The 17,284-nt window shown below is 40.2% G+C and overlaps 1 protein-coding gene across 2 annotated transcripts in view; it reads right to left on the bottom strand.

The window, feature by feature from the left end:
- Positions 1 to 226: 226 nt before the first annotated feature.
- The window catches only part of VPS41 (VPS41 subunit of HOPS complex), a 203,982-nt gene continuing 186,924 nt past the window's right edge, over positions 227 to 17,284 (bottom strand). For both annotated transcript variants that reach the window (XM_040259502.1, XM_040259503.1), the window contains 7 exons: positions 13,748 to 13,802; positions 12,939 to 13,079; positions 11,565 to 11,701; positions 4,352 to 4,451; positions 3,945 to 3,989; positions 1,579 to 1,658; positions 227 to 982 (listed from right to left, as the gene is read on the bottom strand). In XM_040259502.1, coding sequence (XP_040115436.1) covers positions 902 to 982; positions 1,579 to 1,658; positions 3,945 to 3,989; positions 4,352 to 4,451; positions 11,565 to 11,701; positions 12,939 to 13,079; positions 13,748 to 13,802 — 639 coding nt within the window. In that variant the 3' untranslated portion in view covers positions 227 to 901. The remainder of the gene's footprint in view (positions 983 to 1,578; positions 1,659 to 3,944; positions 3,990 to 4,351; positions 4,452 to 11,564; positions 11,702 to 12,938; positions 13,080 to 13,747; positions 13,803 to 17,284) is intronic.

The following is a 17,284-nucleotide window of genomic DNA, read 5'->3' as shown; positions in this document are numbered from 1 at the left end:
CAGGAAACATTGTCATGCCCATCCTCCAGCATCAGCCACCCTTCTCCTGAGTATCTCTCTCAGATTCCTGAGCATCTCTCTCAGATTCCACAGCATCACTCCTATCCTCCCTGCTAGCGACACCCACCCACACTCCCTCACACTCTAGGTGCTGAAACTCTCTTCCATTCCTTATGAGGGTGCCAGAATGCTTGCTTAAAGTTGTACAACCCAGTAAAAGTGAGTCTTTCACAGTGAGAAGGGCTAACATTTATTCAATCAACAAACGCTGAGTGCCTGCCAGGGGCAGACACTGCTGGTCACTGGGACACAGAGAACAAGTCATCAGTCAACATGAAACTGCATGGCATCAGACTGCTCATTATTCCCAGACATCCCATAGTGACAATACGCACAATGTTTCATTCAATGCCAATTAAAAAGGTAAGTACAGTTGATGACATACTAAAAAAAAAAAAACCAAACCCAGAATCTGAGAGTGGCTGCTGGCAGAGGATATGAAAATAAGGTTCAAGGTGGTGCTAGACAGCCTCAGTGGTGAGGCACTCAGCCATCTGGGACAACTCTCAGCAGTCCATGTTATGGCTGGACAGTTTTACTGAAATGTCACTTCCAACTCCAAGACTTCAGTTTCTCTTCCTAAATAATGAGTCAAACAAATGAACGGTAAAATACTGACCGTGAACGCACATCTTTCAAGGTATGGCTAGGGAAAGCCCTAACTTCTTTGTCAACTGCAAAGAGAAACATCTAGTAGACAGAAGATGATGCAGAAGCTCTTCTTAGGCATAATCTAAACATGTACATATCTCTTAACAGCACTGGTATCAACAAAAGCTTCTGTTGCTGCAAAAGCAGTCCTCAAAGAGCGGTGAGGAAGAGGCTGACGAACAGAACCAAGCTATTTTTTCATCTCCAAAATGGCACTTCCTGGTCCCCGGTGCTTTGCACTGCAGATGTTACAGAACTGCGCAGGAGAGGTCTAAAAAATGCAAGTAAAAATGCAGACTTTTAAAAAGATCATCTCCCTCTACTATCATATCCAGATGGGATGCACTGGTGGAGGATGGGGAGGAGGCCATGCAATGTCGCTCCTTTCCCCGGTACAGCTGGTTCACATGGGATTCTGTCTAGACCAGCTGTTGTTCTGGGACTCAAAGGATGTCCCACAGAAAGACGAGCCTAATGTTACCCAGGGGCACCCTGGGGAACCTGCTTTGACACTGAAAAAACAGTAGTGTTGTGATACAGAAATCAGGATGAGAAAGTCAGACACAGTAAAATATGGTTCTCCCTGTAGTTCACATCTCTGGAGCCCAACAGTCATCAATTTTATCTGAACAAATTTACATACATGAGTATGCTTTTATAATGTTTAGTATTGTGTACTAAGCAGTTTTACATTTGAGAAATAGGCTCATCACTTTTTCTGATGTGACAAACTGTAACTGTGAGACACAGATGAAGGTTATAACTCTGAACCAGAGGGTGTCATAAGAGGATGGTTATCATTTTAAGCACATCCCTCTGGCTGCACCAACTGCTTTCAAGTTGGTGGTGGCCAAGCCACCCACTCACCATGCTGGGCACGGGCAGGCACTCCTTGTGGAACATATGCCGGCAGTGGAAGACCACCATGCTGAAGGGCTTTGCTGCATCTAGGGGGAGAGGGCAGGGAGGAGAGAAGAGCTCAGGGCAACAGCAGTTGCATTTTCCAGCCAGAAGCTGCCCTGGGAGGATTGCTAATTTACAACTGCATCCCAGCCAGGTGGCATGGTTGAGCACAGGCATGAGTCCTGTTGCTCTGGGGTCCCCAGTTAGCTGCTTGGCTTCCCAATCAGTTACTGCAGCTACACACTGGGGATGATTTCATGCAAGGCAACAGCATTTGTTGTTAAAAAAAAAAAAAATCAGCATGTGTATGTGACTGTACAAGGTTCTCCCTCCCTCAGCCCTGTGTACACAGTCGTGACACACCACATCCTGAAGTGGATTCTGTGGTTTGTACGGATGCTTTCTGCCTGAAAGCATGTGCGTTTGCCGAGACCCTTCACTGACTTCAGGGCAGAGCTGGGCTAACATCCTTGGTGTGACCTTGCCCTGTGCTGGAAGTCCGCTTGGGCACTGCACCTCATCTGTTCCTGCTCGGTGTAGCCAGCTGAGTTCCGGTAAGATTTAACCTTTAACAGATTAAATTAGAAACCTGACTATACTGTGCAGGTGCATGTGGTTTCCTTCCGTTAAAACATTGACTAAAACACTACAAAAGCTCATTGCTTTCCTACGCCCACTGCAGTTTTTTTTTCTATTTTTTATTATAGTGGATTTACAGTGTTATATTAATTTCTGCTCTACAGCAAACAAGAAGATCGTGCTGTGTAGCACAGGGAACTACAGTCAATATCCTAGGGTAATCCATAATGGAAAAGAACATGAATGGATATGTGTATGCATGCATGCCAAGTTGCTTCAGTGGTGTCTGACTCTGTGCAACACTATGGACTGTAGCCCGCCCGGCTCCTCTGTCCATGAGATTCTCCAGGCAAGAATACTGGAGTGGACTGCCATGCCCTCGTCCAGGGCATTTTCCCAACCCTGGGATCGAACCCACGTCTCATTATGTTTCCTGCATCAGCAAGTGGATTCTTTACTACTAGCCCCACCTGGGAAGCCCTGGATATATGTATAACCCACTGCAGTTTTTAACATAAGCACTTAAAATCCAAACCTCTACAGAAGACCCCAAGTGAAATGACTTCCTGTGCTCTTGCCCTATTAAATAATCCCTCAAAGCAAAGTAAATGCTACACAAACTAGGTCTTGTAGTGCTTCTCCACGTTGAATTTACACCTATGAAGCATTTTCTTAGCATCTCAAAAACTGCTTTAATTTCTACTTCAAAATATGGAAATCTCTCTTTTCACAGCCTGTGTTATTTGCTCAGTCATGTCCAACTCTTTGGAACTCCATATTTTGTAGCTCGTCAGGCTCCTCTGTCCATGGAATCCTCCAGGCAAGAATACTGGAGTGGGTAGCCATTTCCTTCTCCACACGATCTTCCTGACCCAGGAATCAAACCTGGGTTTCTTGCATTGCAGGCAGATTGCAGATTCCTTACTATCTGAGCCACCAGGGAAGCCTAACACATGCTAAATGAGCCGTATGTAGAATGTTTTTTTTTTTTAATATTTATTTGGCTGTGCCAGGTCTTAGCTGTGGCATATCAGGGATTGAACCTGGGCCCCCTGCATTGGGAGCCCACAGTCTTAGCCACTGGACCACCAGGGAAGTCCCTAAAATGCTTTGATTGTAGTTGGTGATAGATATATATATTTACATACAAATAAACAAACGTGCACATCTTTTAAGGAACTACAGTTTCCAATTAAAAGGTGAGTATCCATTTCTGTTGACATACATATGACATAACTCAGGTGCCTAGAGCCACAAAGCAATGAAAAATTTAAAGAAAAGTGAAAGTTACCTATAATTTTTTTCCCCAAGTATACATATGGTTCTTCTACCTTGGAATCTAAACAAGTAGATTGTAAGTTTTCATTTTGTTTTGTTTTATACTAAGGCAGCAGTTCTTAAAGACTGTCCTCTGAACCAGTAGCGTCCACATCACATGGGAACTTATTAGAAATACAGATTTTTGGGTCCCACCCTGAACTACTGAATCACCCCCTACAGGGGTTGGGACCAGCAGTCTCAGTTTTAACAAGCCTACCCACAGATGCAGACTCACTCTAAAACTTGGGAACCTTACCCCTAAGGAATTGGCAGCCCCAGCATGCAACTGAGTAGGGGTATGGCTAAAATTCTTCTCTAAGCTGAATTATCCCAAAAGTTTGATAAAGTGTAATTCGCTAACTTCAAAATTTTAACTCTGCTCGTCATTAACACATAACTGGGAATTTTTTTCCTCCACCCAGCCATCTTACCTGATGGAAGAATAGGGGAAAGGCAGGACTCACAGATGTTCTCCTCTGCAAGGAAACGCACACAGTAAGTCCCCTACATACGAACCTTCAGGTTTTGAACTTGCAGAGATGCAAACGTGCCCCTGGATGCCAGCTGTTGTACCAACACTACTGTACTTTTCAAGGTAAAGTACTGTAGATTTAAAATGTCTACTTTTGGGTTTGGTGGTTATGTATGATTTGTGTGAAAAAGCATTATAAACCTATTACAGTACAGTACTACATAGCCAATTATGTTAGTTGATACCTAAGCTAACTTTGTTGGATTTACAAATGTGCTCTTACACTTGGGATTATACAACATTTCTCTTTGTCCTGTCTGAAAGCGAGGCATGCAGTTCCAATATGATTCTTTCCATTTTACTCACCATCAACCAGAATGCCTTTCATTTGAGTTCGGTGCATCTTCTTTAGTAAGGACAGTGAGTCGGCTACGAGAATCTTCTTACAGCCTTCACGAAGCAGAATCTAATGCACACAATGTAAAAGAAAAACCACCTTAAAAAGATTCAAATATGGGGGAGAATCCTCTTAACTATTCTCGGGTGAGGTCAGGGAGAGGTGGTTCCTTTCCCTTTTAAACCAGTTCCTCTGGCCACACTGTGAGCTTCCATTCTGGGTTTGGGGGGTAGGTATTGTACTGGACATTGGGAGAAGCTGTGTGAGGTATGCTTAAGCCAGATGTTGTTTTTCACTAGAACTCGCTGCTTTTCAAAGAGGAAAACATTGAAGGCTTTCTGGGAGGCTCTGGTGCAGCATCCACGTCTTCTTCTTCTGGCCCAATGGGTCTGAGTGCACATGGTTCCGTGGGGCTGCTGCCCAGCTCTGGGTCACAACACAGCTGCATCCTGCCCTTCTTCACATCAAAGTCACTCTCAATCTGAAGCCTCTGTGGCTGTTCTGCTTTCACAGTTTCAATGCATGCCATCAGGGAAGGAAACTGGAAGCAGCCAACTATGGTCCTCCATCCCAGATCGGCTGTAAATACCATGTCTTCCTCTCAATCCCAAGGAGCACTGGTGTTGGGTGCATGCAGCCAGAGGGCTTCCCCCCGCCTCATTATATGAGGGCAAAGAGCCATGGAAACGGAAGTGATGCCCACAGTTCTGCACCCACCATTTCGAGAGTTGATGAACAGGAAACTACATGATTTTACTCTTTCTACGTTGAGAAACTGCCTATGAAGTTTCATTCTTCAAAATGCTGCTGGAAATTGAATTTTTCAGATTCATTTAAGAAAACAAACTTTAACAGATGTCATGAAAGCATACAGAAAGATGAGAAAAATACAGTAGAAAAGATATCTAAAAAATACTGATGTTGGTAAACTTTTTAAAAAAAACTTATTACCAAATATACCTAGCTGCTCTAATACTAAAATAAAAGCTTAACACAAATAGTGTCAATCAAAAGCAAAATGTTTCCAAAAGTCAGTTGTAGTTTCTATAATTGTTACAAGCATACTTTGTTCTACTGTAAGATTAATTAAGAATGTATTTATGAGATAGCTGTTGAAAACTAACACAAATCTCTAGATTCTCCCTATTTTTCCTTATTTCTCTGCAATTCATCATTATTGATAATGATCCCAACCAAAAGCAAAGTGCTAGGCTCACCTTTTATACAGTAGTAAGAAGAGTGTACATCAGCGAAGTTATTATGGTTCATTAGAAAGAGCTGCCATGGGAAAAAAATGTCATACAAGGCTGCCAAGTTTCTGAAATTTCTATTTTAAAAGACTCTTTGAATGTTGAACTTTTTGCTGACACTGTCTTGTTCGTACTGTAATGCTTTTCGTCAGCATGGCACATGAGATAGTCACCTGGTTTCATAAACCCCTGATATGATACCAGAGCCAGACTGGGAAACCATTTTACCTACTTTCTAATCTATCATTTAAATCACAATGCAATGGGATTTGAATTCTATTTGAAAAAAGCTTTGCCTTTTGTCAGGTTTATTATCAAAGATGAATTGCAGAGAAATAAGACAGAGAGACTCTTAAGTTCTCATGTTGGAGTTGAAAAAATGATTCAAAGTATGCATGTAATTAAGTGATTGCTGCTGCTAAGTCACTTCAGTCGTGTCCAACTCTGTGTGACCCCGCTATAATTGGTTGTCATAAGCACCTAGGTGATGAGGCCAAATAGAAATAATTTTAAAGGAAAAAATACATTTTATCTTAAATGTTTATATAACTTTTATTTTCAAGAATATTAAAAACTATCTCTTAGAAGAAATTACGAGCTTATATACTGTGAGTTGAAACCCATGTGAGACCAAGAAAAGGTAAGAAAGCGGCCACTGTTTCCTCTTAATTTGTCTCTGGATTTCAAAGTAGAGACCTGTGGGGAAATGACAAAGTCACAGGGGACTGTGTGTACATGTGTGCTCAGGTGTGTTTGACTCTGTGACCCCGTGGTCTGTGGCCCACCAGGCTCCTCTGTCCATGGAATTTTCCAGGCAAGAATACTGGAGTGGGTTGCCATTTCCTCCTCCAGGGGATCTTCCTGACCCAGGATCAAACCTGTGTCTCCTGTATTGGCAGGCGGATTCTTTACCAACTGAGACACCTGGGAGGCCGAAAAAGTAAATATGGGGAAAGAACTTGGATAAACAGATGTCTGGAGTCATTTATTTATTTAACTGTGTGGGTACATATGTGAAATTTAACTAAATGGAAGTGTTAAAGCTTTTTGCTTCTCTTAGGAGTATTCATTCAGCTCAAGAGCTGCTCGAGCAAAGGGCTGCATTCTGCTCACTTCCTGGTCCATGAGATAATACGTGGAGGCTCTGTGAGTACCTATCCAGTGTGGGATCTAACACAGTAGGCACTCAAATATTTAAATCAATATGTCTATAAGCAATCAAACATATAGCATTAAAAAACATATACTGATTCCTTCTTGGCATTTTGGCTAAGATCAAGTGTAAAAAAGTTATATGGAAAAAATCTAAGCTACTTTATTACAGACTCCAAAATAAGTATTATGGATGATTTCCACAGAAATGTTACATTAATGCTTTGCAGCTGCATTTGCTAAAGACAGACATGTTTATGAAAGGACCCTCTTGAGAATTTGATAGAAATTCTTTAGAGCCCATCTAATCTCTTAAATGTCAATGCAGAACCCAGTGCCATGCTGAGTGTTTAAGAAACACCAGGGTGGTCTAAGGATCTGCTCCCTGTTCCTCTCCCACAGATCTGGGGTGGTACCAGAAACTAAGTAATTTTCTTTAAAAAAAAGTCAGAATATTCTGGTGTACAGCCAGGCTTAACAAGTAATTGATTTAACATAATGGGAAAATTGACATCCAGAAAGTTTACAGGCCCCTCCCAAAGGTCAACAGAATTAATGGCAAAGCTGGGACTAAAGTCTGGGTCTGCAAACATCATGCCCACAGCTCTTTAAAGTCAAAGGGCTACCTGTTCATCTTCTAGGCCAATGCTATATATTCCTGTTGCAACCTGCCCATATAATGACTGCATCTCCAGGGACCAAAGGGACAACCAGTGAGAAGTACAGAAGGTTTAGTCAGAAGGTCTGGGTTCAAATCCAGTTCATCACCTTCCCAGACTGGTAAGTCAAAACTTTCTGAAATGCAAGTCTTCTTATATATAAAGTAGAGATGAGAGTTCCTCAAGGACCATTGTAAAGATAAATACTGTCAAGTGTTTAAAAGCAAAGGTGCTAGGACGCTTAATAATAAGCTCTTTAAAAAAAGGGCAAGAAAAGTGGATATAAATGCTAAATATTGGGTTGGCCAAAAAAGTTGTTGAGATTTTTCCATCACATCTTACAGAAGAACTGAACAAACTTTTTGGCCAACCCACTAAATATAAGAAAGAAAATTTTTTACAAATATAAAACACAGCATAAAAATTTGAAAATTGCAGCTTCTTGTAAAAATGGTGATGATTTGGGAGAATGGCATTGAAACATGTATAATATCATGTAAGAATCGAAATGCCAGTCTATGTCTGATGCAGGATATGACACGCTTGGGGCTGACGCGCGGGGATGACCCAGAGAGATGTTGTGGGGAGGGGGGTGGGAGGGGGGTTCATGTTTGGGAACGCATGTACACCTGTGGTGGATTCATGTCAATCTATGCCAAAACCAATACAGAATTGTAAAGTAAAAATTAAAAATAAATAAATTAATTAAAAAAAATAAAAATAAAAAAGAAAATATCATTATATATTGTTTTATAAGTAACTTATATCAAAACAAATGCTATTTGTCTTGAAATCAGACCCAGAAACACTTTAAGTTTACGAAGTATGATAAGGGCTACTTTTATCTTACCTCATGAAGCTTTGAAATTCTATTGAACCGTCATGCTAACAAGGTATACAAATGTGTAAAAAAAAATTAAACATTGATAATGTGGTTAATTATAACATTAATGATGTCATAGACAGTTGAAGCTTAGCTTTCAGCTTCTAATTCCGTTTAGATGGAATTAGACATGATACTGAGAAAAAGTTGTTGCATCTTAGAAAACATGAAATTTTAAAACCAGAAGTGATGTCCAGTTTTTCCCCCCCAACTTTCTGACTTTTCTCTTTCCAAACAGCAATTCACTTGAGGAGTCCTCCCCTAAAGCACTTTCAGTACCAAGTAAGTTGTAAAATTCTGTCCACTGAATTATAAATCTGACCCTTAGATTACCAATGCAAATCAGCAAAAAAGGTGCTGAGAAGCTCTGTGATAACCTGTGTCTAACACTTGACCAGTTTCCTACACTTTACTGAATGGTTCTTAATGTCTCCCAAGGCCATTCCCCCCAACTCCCTGCCCCCAGATTCTTGCTGATTCATGGACCTGCAAAATTTCCCCTAAACTTTTTGGATGTCATTGTCAGAGTTGAAATTTTTTAGCCTGTTAAAAACATGTAAAAATCAACCATAGTTTTATGAAACAACAACAAAAGACTAGACAGAATTTTAAAAGTATGTGAAACCTTTCTAGAAAATTCAGACTGCTCTATAAATAGATTCAAGTTATTTTTATAGTGATCCCCAGTAGGTTGTCAGGGAAAGAAAATAAATAGTCATTAATGAAAAGAAGTATCCTTTTTCATAGAAAATAATTCTAAACTTTTCATATATAAGCAGGAAGTACCTCCTGGAACTCTGAACAACCTGCCCCAGTAGAGCGTTTTCTCTCTGCATCCTCCAAGGAGATGTCTGAGGTCCAGAGAAGACTACAGCTGCAGCCGTTCCCACAGACCCCACCCTTTTCTCCATGAGTTCCTCCCATTCTGTCCCAGAAACCCCTCCCCATGGTTGGGGTATTACAGGCTACCTTGGACCCCCAGGCAAAATAACTCCCAGCCTCTTTAATACACCAGGGGCTGCACACTTACACATCTTAAGGAAAAGCTGTCACTTAAAAATGTAATGAAAAGGATAAAATATTGACTTAGCAGCTGATTAGTGGCTAATTTTTTAGACGGAATTCACTTTGCACCTAATAATTTTATTTTTATTCCTGGCTGATTTAGAACTATGCAAATATATTCATAAAACATTAATGAGCAGTGAGACCTAGCAGTGACCCTGAGCTTGGTTCTCTGGAAAGAGCCTAGGAAGAGGGATCTATTAGGTGTTTTTGGAGGTACTGTAGAGGCTGAGAAAAAAGTAATGCATAATTTTCAACTGAGAGGCTAGGCTTCATGCAGGAGAGCAGGAGGACAGAAGGGGTAATTATTTGGTCACCTTTCTTGGGGTAGAGGTGTAGAGACACTTAAACGACTTCTTGACAAGTTGGAATTTGCAATTTCCAGGCAGACCCGGGGTGCTGAGAGCCAAGGAGCTACAGAGCATTGTCAAGCTCACTTACATCCAGGGCTTTACAGGGTCTGACACTGGAACTGCACTCCTTAACGCCAAATTCATGCTTCAGGATAAAGTGACTCATTTCCGGTCTGGACCGTTCTTCTGCATCCCTTGAGAGCTGCACAAAGCACAAACCCCTCCTTGTCACCTCTCCTCACCTAGTAATCCCTTCCTACATTTCCCTTTCCTTCCTGGCCTTCTCCTTCCTCCAGCAACCTTTTTCTGGGTCACCCACAAGCCTCCAAATTCCACTGAAAACAAATGGTTATTTCTCTGGAAGGTTTCTGCAGAAGAGACTGTTTTCCTACTTGCCTAAACCAAGTACTCGTTTCTCTCCCATGATGCCAACTTCCCACAAGCCTTCTAAGCCAAGGCTTCTAGTTTTGTCACATTTGCCCTCAGGAAAACCTCTTCTCCTTAAAGCTGAGTTATCCAGTAAAGCCAGTCAGCTTATTGGATGTTTTAACTCCTAGTTTGAGAAGAAAGTTGGACCCTGGCTCACAGCTCAGGGCCCACCAGACAACTCCTACCCTCACAGTTTCTTGACTAATTCCATTCCCATGACCTCTCCCATCACTGTACTTTCTGAACGCAGTCACAAAGACCCCTTTGGAAATGTTTAACAATATCTTCCTCCCTGGCCACAGGCTCTGGGCCCTCCAGCTCAGTAAGTCCTTGACATTTCTTATTTTTCTTTTTGACACCACTGATCTTCCTCATTTTCTTCTCCTTTTCAGCCAGTCTCTGACCCGAACTCCAAGGGCAGCGGGTGCTGCGCAAATCCTCATCACGCGCTCCTCCTTTCCTACCCTGGAGACCACTTCTCTCCCCACAACCCTGTCTTTTGGCTCCACCTGCAAAATCTGTCTCCAGGAAAGCAATTTCATCCCCCTTTAACCAAAAACTCATTTCCAAATGAGCTAGAGAAAGAACAGTCTGAATCCTTCAAGAAATGTGCTTTAAATAGTTTCAAGTTCTCTGGACGCTACTAGCATTCCAAAATACAGTCACTGCTAGAGGCTATTTTAAGGAAAAGATCAGGATGCTCTGTGATTGGCATGTTAATTATTTATATGAAGATAATGAGTTCTGTGGCTCTTATCACAAATTCTGAATTATTGAGGGAACTAAACTTGTAATACTCTGGAAAAACTGACAAAAGGTAAAACAAATTCTGTATTTTAAAATCTTTCAGGCAATACGATACTGAGTGGCTTCAAGGAAAACAAAAAGTTTTTTTTTTTTTCCATTTCTCCAAATGGACACAATGCTCATTCTACTTCAAAATGGTTCAGGTGGTCTGATCTAAAAGCCACTGTAACATTCCCTCACAGGCTTCAAGGCCATGCTAAGTTTACCCTATAAATGTGAGAATGCCTGCTCACAAGGAGAGAGAATCTGGGGATGGATAAAAACTATGTATGCTTCCTTAATGGGTGCTATTTGTAGCTTATTTATTTGAAAAATATTCCAAATATCTGGGCCCAAGAACACTGTGACTATCAAACTGAATGGATGTCCACAATAAACCCTAGAAACGTTTATCCAGTAGTCAATTTACTCAGCGATTTTCCGGGCAATAGTACTGGAGTGGATTGCCATTTCCTTCAGGGGATCTTCCCGACCCAGGGATTAAACCTGGGTCTCCCACACTGTAGACAGACGCTTAACCATCTGAGCCACCAGGGAAGTCAATTTACTCAGCAATGACCACTTATTCAAGAAAGGATACTTACTTGTAAATTGTAGTCTTGTAGAATTTTAACTAAGGAGTCTCTCAAATTAGGAATCTCCATTCCTTCCTTAATACGGTGAATTAGTAGAATCGGGTCAACATGCGTGCCAATGTTGTTTAATAAGCCGGTGATAAATGCTACAGGATACCACAGAAATCAACATATAAGCAATGGAATGGATGCAATTTTAGGCAAAAAGTTATTTCCTTCTAGTAAGTGTTAAAACCATCTGAACTTCTAAATCTTCCCAAGAACTAATCTTCCTTTACTTTTCTCAAAGAAGCAGCTAAAATGAGAAGAGATTTAAAAAGAAAATGAATTGGGGAACAAATGATTACTTCAGAACACAGTTTGCGATGTCAAAGAGAGGTGACTAATATTTATTGAGAATATACTATGGTGCAGTTATCATATATTTTTCTCCAATATTCTGCAAGGTGGGAATGTTTTTTGTTCCCACTTTATGGAAAAGGTGAAAACAGAATGGTTAATGAATTCGTCCAGGATCACACAACTAGCAATTTTTGAACCCAAAATCAAAGCCAGGGTAGGCCCAGGTTTAAAGTGTGCTTCATTACCACTCTACCTCCTATAAGATCCTTGAACTGCCACTCTATTATGCTAAACTAGATTCTCAAAGTACCTTAATCTGTAATGAACCTGAATAACACCCTCTTGTATCTCATGAAAAAAAAAAAAATTACAACAGTGGTTGCTATAACTTGAAAATCTTGAAATAGATAAGCCTTCTGACCAAAAAATAAAAAGGGGGAAGGGAGAGATTTTAAACCATGACTGTTAGTTTCTGAATCATATCTATATCTTTAAAAGAGGACTTTCATTAACTTTTGTTTCCTTCCAAAATGGGAGACCCAAGCAGATGGTCAAAGAGAGGCAGCAAACAGACACTCCTGGTGTTGCACTGATAAAACAAGGCAGGAGAGAGGCTTGATGCTACAGTAGCAAACCTCCAAATATAGTCAATGTCCAGTAATGGTTACGGGTTTCCATAAAGAGAATTGATAAGGGCTAGACTATACACTTTCAAAATAAATGTCCGCTGTGTACAAACAAAACCAGAATCTTTTATTTCGTTTGGGTGCAGCGGGTAAAACTATGCTTCATGGGAGCAGAGTTAATATCATGTCAATCACTTGTTCTTTATCAAGTTCAGCTAGCTAACATGAATTATTAAGGCTCTAGACTTCCCTGTATAGGGAGAGTTTGGGAAATCGTTACTATGTACCTGACTTATTTTTATTATAGATACTTCACCATATTTTTAACTCAGTGCATCTTGAGATGATTCTTACTCTAGACACAACTGGCTAAATGGAGAGAAAAGTTACGAAGGCAGATGGGTTTTCTACTTACGTGGTTTGTCAATGGAATATAAAATCAGATCTTCCCAGAGTTCTGCATCATCCTGCTCCTTGGCAAATTCAATCGCTTTATCAACGTCATGCAATTCCTCCATGATCATCTTCAGGGCACTTCGGCTATTACCCATTCGGCCTAGAACAATGTGAGAAACACGTTTAGGATCGTTTAATTAAACGTTTTAAGAGAAACCACATCTCGCTTTATTTGTTTACATAGTTTGATAGCCGTGACAAAAAGCGTATTTCCTTATATGACAACTGTAACTTAGTAAAATAAATCCTAATTTCTAGGTATTTACTTTGTACTGAGTATTCACTTAAGTGCTTCACATGAATTACTTCCTGTAATCACTATAATCTGAGGAAGTATGTTCTATTAATATTTTAATTTTATAAAAAAGGACAGACATGTTAGTCACTTGCCAAGATCATAGAGCTACTAAATGGCAAATCTGGAATCTGAAACCAGGTCTGTTAGATTTTGACTTCCTTCTGATGAAAAGCAGAAAAAAAAGAACAAATTTGTCAACCCATCCACAATTTATTTTGATTTACACTGTAAATTGTGAACTAATAGTTTTATTACACAATACCAATTATTATCTCAGTAGCATTTATTAAATAATGCTACCTTCTTTATTAAGCTATGAAGTCTCCTTTTCCAAATATTAAATTATTATATAAAACAGGCTTTAACCTCTGTTACTTTGGTCTAAAACCTATGTCCATTCTTGAAAAATTTATATCACATTGTCACCCCACTCTAGTTTATGGGGACCAAAATGAATCAAAGCTACTTACTCAGAAGATAAACTGTCTCTTCTACAAAGTTTCTCTGTTGACAGATCTCAAGAGCCTTCAAATAAAGCAAGGTAAAAATGTTATATGATATCATATAAAAACAAATATCTACAGTCACTTAAATATACAAGTTTGAAAGAATTTTTCCACTGCTTCCCTTTAAAAACAAAGCAGAAGTAAATAAGCCTCTTTAAGTTTTGTTTGTAGCTGTGCAGATTTCCCCAAGAGGTGCTAGACCCTACACAATTTAACTGATAACATATTTAAGGCAGAACATTCCAGAGCGAAGGCAGAAAGCAAGATGCTGAAACAAAGGTTCTTCCCCACAAAGCTTTCTTTCTTTCTGCTACTTGAGGTTTCTTCATGGCACTGGTCTAAGCCCTGTTTCCTTACCCTGGATTGTAAGCTCCAGGAAAGGACTACTGTTCACAGCTGTATGTTCCCTGTAAAGAGCAGTAAACATTTGCTGCATAAAGAATTAAACACTGGAGTGGGAATATTTCTATTGCTGGCTTACAGGGTCTAGAAGAAATCTCTTTTCAAGGATCTGTCAAAAGTGGGAGGAAAACTGAAAAGATATGTGCACCCTAATGTTCATGCAGCACTATTTACAATAGTGAAGACATGGAACAACCTGAACGTCCGTCAACAGATGAATGGATAAAGAAGCTGGGGTACATACGTACAATGGAACACTAGTCAGCCATAAAAGAACAAAACTGGTTATCTGTAGTGATCTGGATGAACCAAGAGTCTGTCATACAGAGTGAAGTCAGAGAAAACAAAGATCATATATTAATGCATTATATATAGAATCTAGAAAAACTGTACACACTAACCTATTTGCAGGGCAGGAACAGAGACGCAGATATAGAAAATGGACTGGTGGACATGGGGGTGAGGAGGAAAGGGGAGGGTGGGACGAATTGGGAGGGCAGCCCTGACGTATATACACAATCGTGTAAACGAGCTAGCTAGCAGGAGGCTGCTGCAGAGCACAGGGATCTCAGCTTGGCGCTCTGTGATGACTTGGCTGGTGATGATGGGGTGGGAAGGAGGCTCGAGAGGGAGTGGGTATACATATACATATACCTGACTCATATTACTGTACAGCAGAGACATTGTAATTATACTCCATTAAAAAAAACAACACTTTAGAATTGGAATGAAACTAAGACAATGTTTTAGAGTTGTTTAGTAACTAAGTCATGTCCAACTCTTTTGGGACCCCATGGGCTATAGCCCACCAGGCTCCTCTGTCCATGGGATTTCCCAGGCAAGAATACTGGAGTGGGCTGCCATTCCCTTCTCCAGGGGATTTTGCTGGCGTGGATTCTTTACCACTGAGCCACCCGGTACACAATCATTTAAATGAGAAAATGAGAAGACCTGAAGGTCACAGTGAGCAAGAAACACCACTAATTTGATTACTCACACAATTCCTTTAAAAATTATGTAGAAGACAAAAATGGAAATATAGATTAGTGGAACAGGGTAGAAAGCCCAGAGATGTTTATCTCTGGGCTTTCTACCCTGTTCCAATGGTCACCTAATCTTTCACAAAGAAGGCAAGAATATACAATGAAGAAAAGACACTCTCTTCAATATGTGCTGCTGGGGAAACTGGACTGTTATATGTAAAAGAATGCAATTAAAACACTTCCCAATACCATACACAAAAATAAACTCAAATGGATCAAAGACCTAAATGTAAGGCTGGACACTATAAAATTCTTAGAGGAAAAGATAGACAGGATACTCTTTGACATAAATTGTAGCAAGGTCTTTTCTGATCTACCCCTAAGAGTAATGAAAATTAAAACAAAAAGAGATAGGACCTAATTAAACTTAAAAATGTTTGCACAGCAAAGGGAACCATAAACAAAACAAAAAGACAACCCTCAGAATGGGAGAAAATATTTGCAAATGAAGCAATCCACAATGTATTAATCTCCAAAATATATGAACAGCTCATGTAGCTCAACATCAGAAAACAACGCATTCAAAAAAATGAGGGGGAGCTAGAAAGACATTTCACCAAAAAAGATATACAGACGGCCAACAACCACATAAAAAATGCTCAACATCAGGGAAGCCCCCATTAAATATTAGAGAAATGCAAATCAAATTACAATGAGGTTATCATCTCACATTGGTCAAAATGGCCATCATCAAAAAATCTACAAACAATAAATGCTGGAAAGTGTGTGGAGAAAAGGGAACCCTCTTGCACTGCTGGTGGGAATGTAAATTGATACCATCACTGTGGAGAACAGTATGGCGGTTCCTCAAAAACTAAAAATAGAGCTACCATATGACCTACCAGTCCCGCTCCTGGGCGTATACCTGGAGAAAACCGCAATTCAAAAAGATACATGCACCCTAATGTTCACTGCAGCTATTTACAACAGCCAGGACATAGAAACAACTTAAATGTCCATCACCAGAGGGCTGGATAAAGATACTACATATACACAATGAAATATCACTCAGTCATAAAAATGAAGGACACTGTGCTATTTGCAGAGATGTAGACAGACCTAGAGAGTGTCATACAGAATGAAGTCAAAAAGAAAAAATGTCATGTTAACACTTATGTGTGGGATCTCAAAAATGATACACATGAACTTATTTGCAAAGCAGAAATAGAGACACAGAGGTAGAGAACAAACGTACAGACACCAATGGGGGACGGGGGTGGGATGAATTGGGAGACTGGAATCGACATTTCTATACAACTTACTCTATGTATCAAATAGATAACCAAGGAGAACCTACTTTTTATAGCACAGGGATCTCTACTCAGTACTCTGTGGTGACCTAAATGGGAAGGAAATCCAAAAAGAGGGGATATATGTATAACTGATTCACTTTGCTGCATAGCATATATTGACACAACATTGTAAAGCAACTATTCTCTAACAAAAATTTAAAAAGGGATATGGCAGAGATGGTGAGATGTTCCCTAGTATCCATTGCCCATTTCTTCTGTAGTAGTAAGATTATAGGTGGTTGAGCGAGTGCTCAGAATTAAAACCTCAAGGCCTCTCCGGTGGTAGGAGAGCTATGTGACCAGTATCTACCATGGGGATGAACCAGAAATGTGGGAGGGCAGCTTCTGGGTCTGAGAACACCCTGCTCTCTTATTTTTAATCCTTTCGTCCAAACTGCTCTTAGAAACATGGATGATACAGGAGACCTGGGTTCGATTCCTGGGTCAAGATCCTCTGGAGTAGGAAATGGCAACCCACTCCAGTATTCTTGCCTGGAAAATCCCATGGACAGAAGAGCCTGGCAGCCTACAGTCCATGGAGTCGCAAAGAGTTGGACACAACTGAGCACACAGACAAAGCATAAAAGCCTGTTTGCTTATTTTAGATTCTTGAATGTTCCCGAGCAATAGTGCTCCATCTAGAGGAAAAAGTAGGTATACTAAGATTTTTAAAGCCAACAGGACATATGCACGTGCACGTGTGCAAAAAAAGGAGAGTAACAGAAAACAAGTGACAAGACAGAATAATAACAAAAATTGAGTAA

This window comes from Oryx dammah, unplaced genomic scaffold (genome assembly GCF_014754425.2).
Source record: "Oryx dammah isolate SB20612 unplaced genomic scaffold, SCBI_Odam_1.1 HiC_scaffold_18, whole genome shotgun sequence".
In the NCBI taxonomy this organism is placed as follows: Eukaryota; Metazoa; Chordata; class Mammalia; order Artiodactyla; family Bovidae; genus Oryx; species Oryx dammah.
This window is presented reverse-complemented; position numbering and strand designations above follow the sequence as displayed.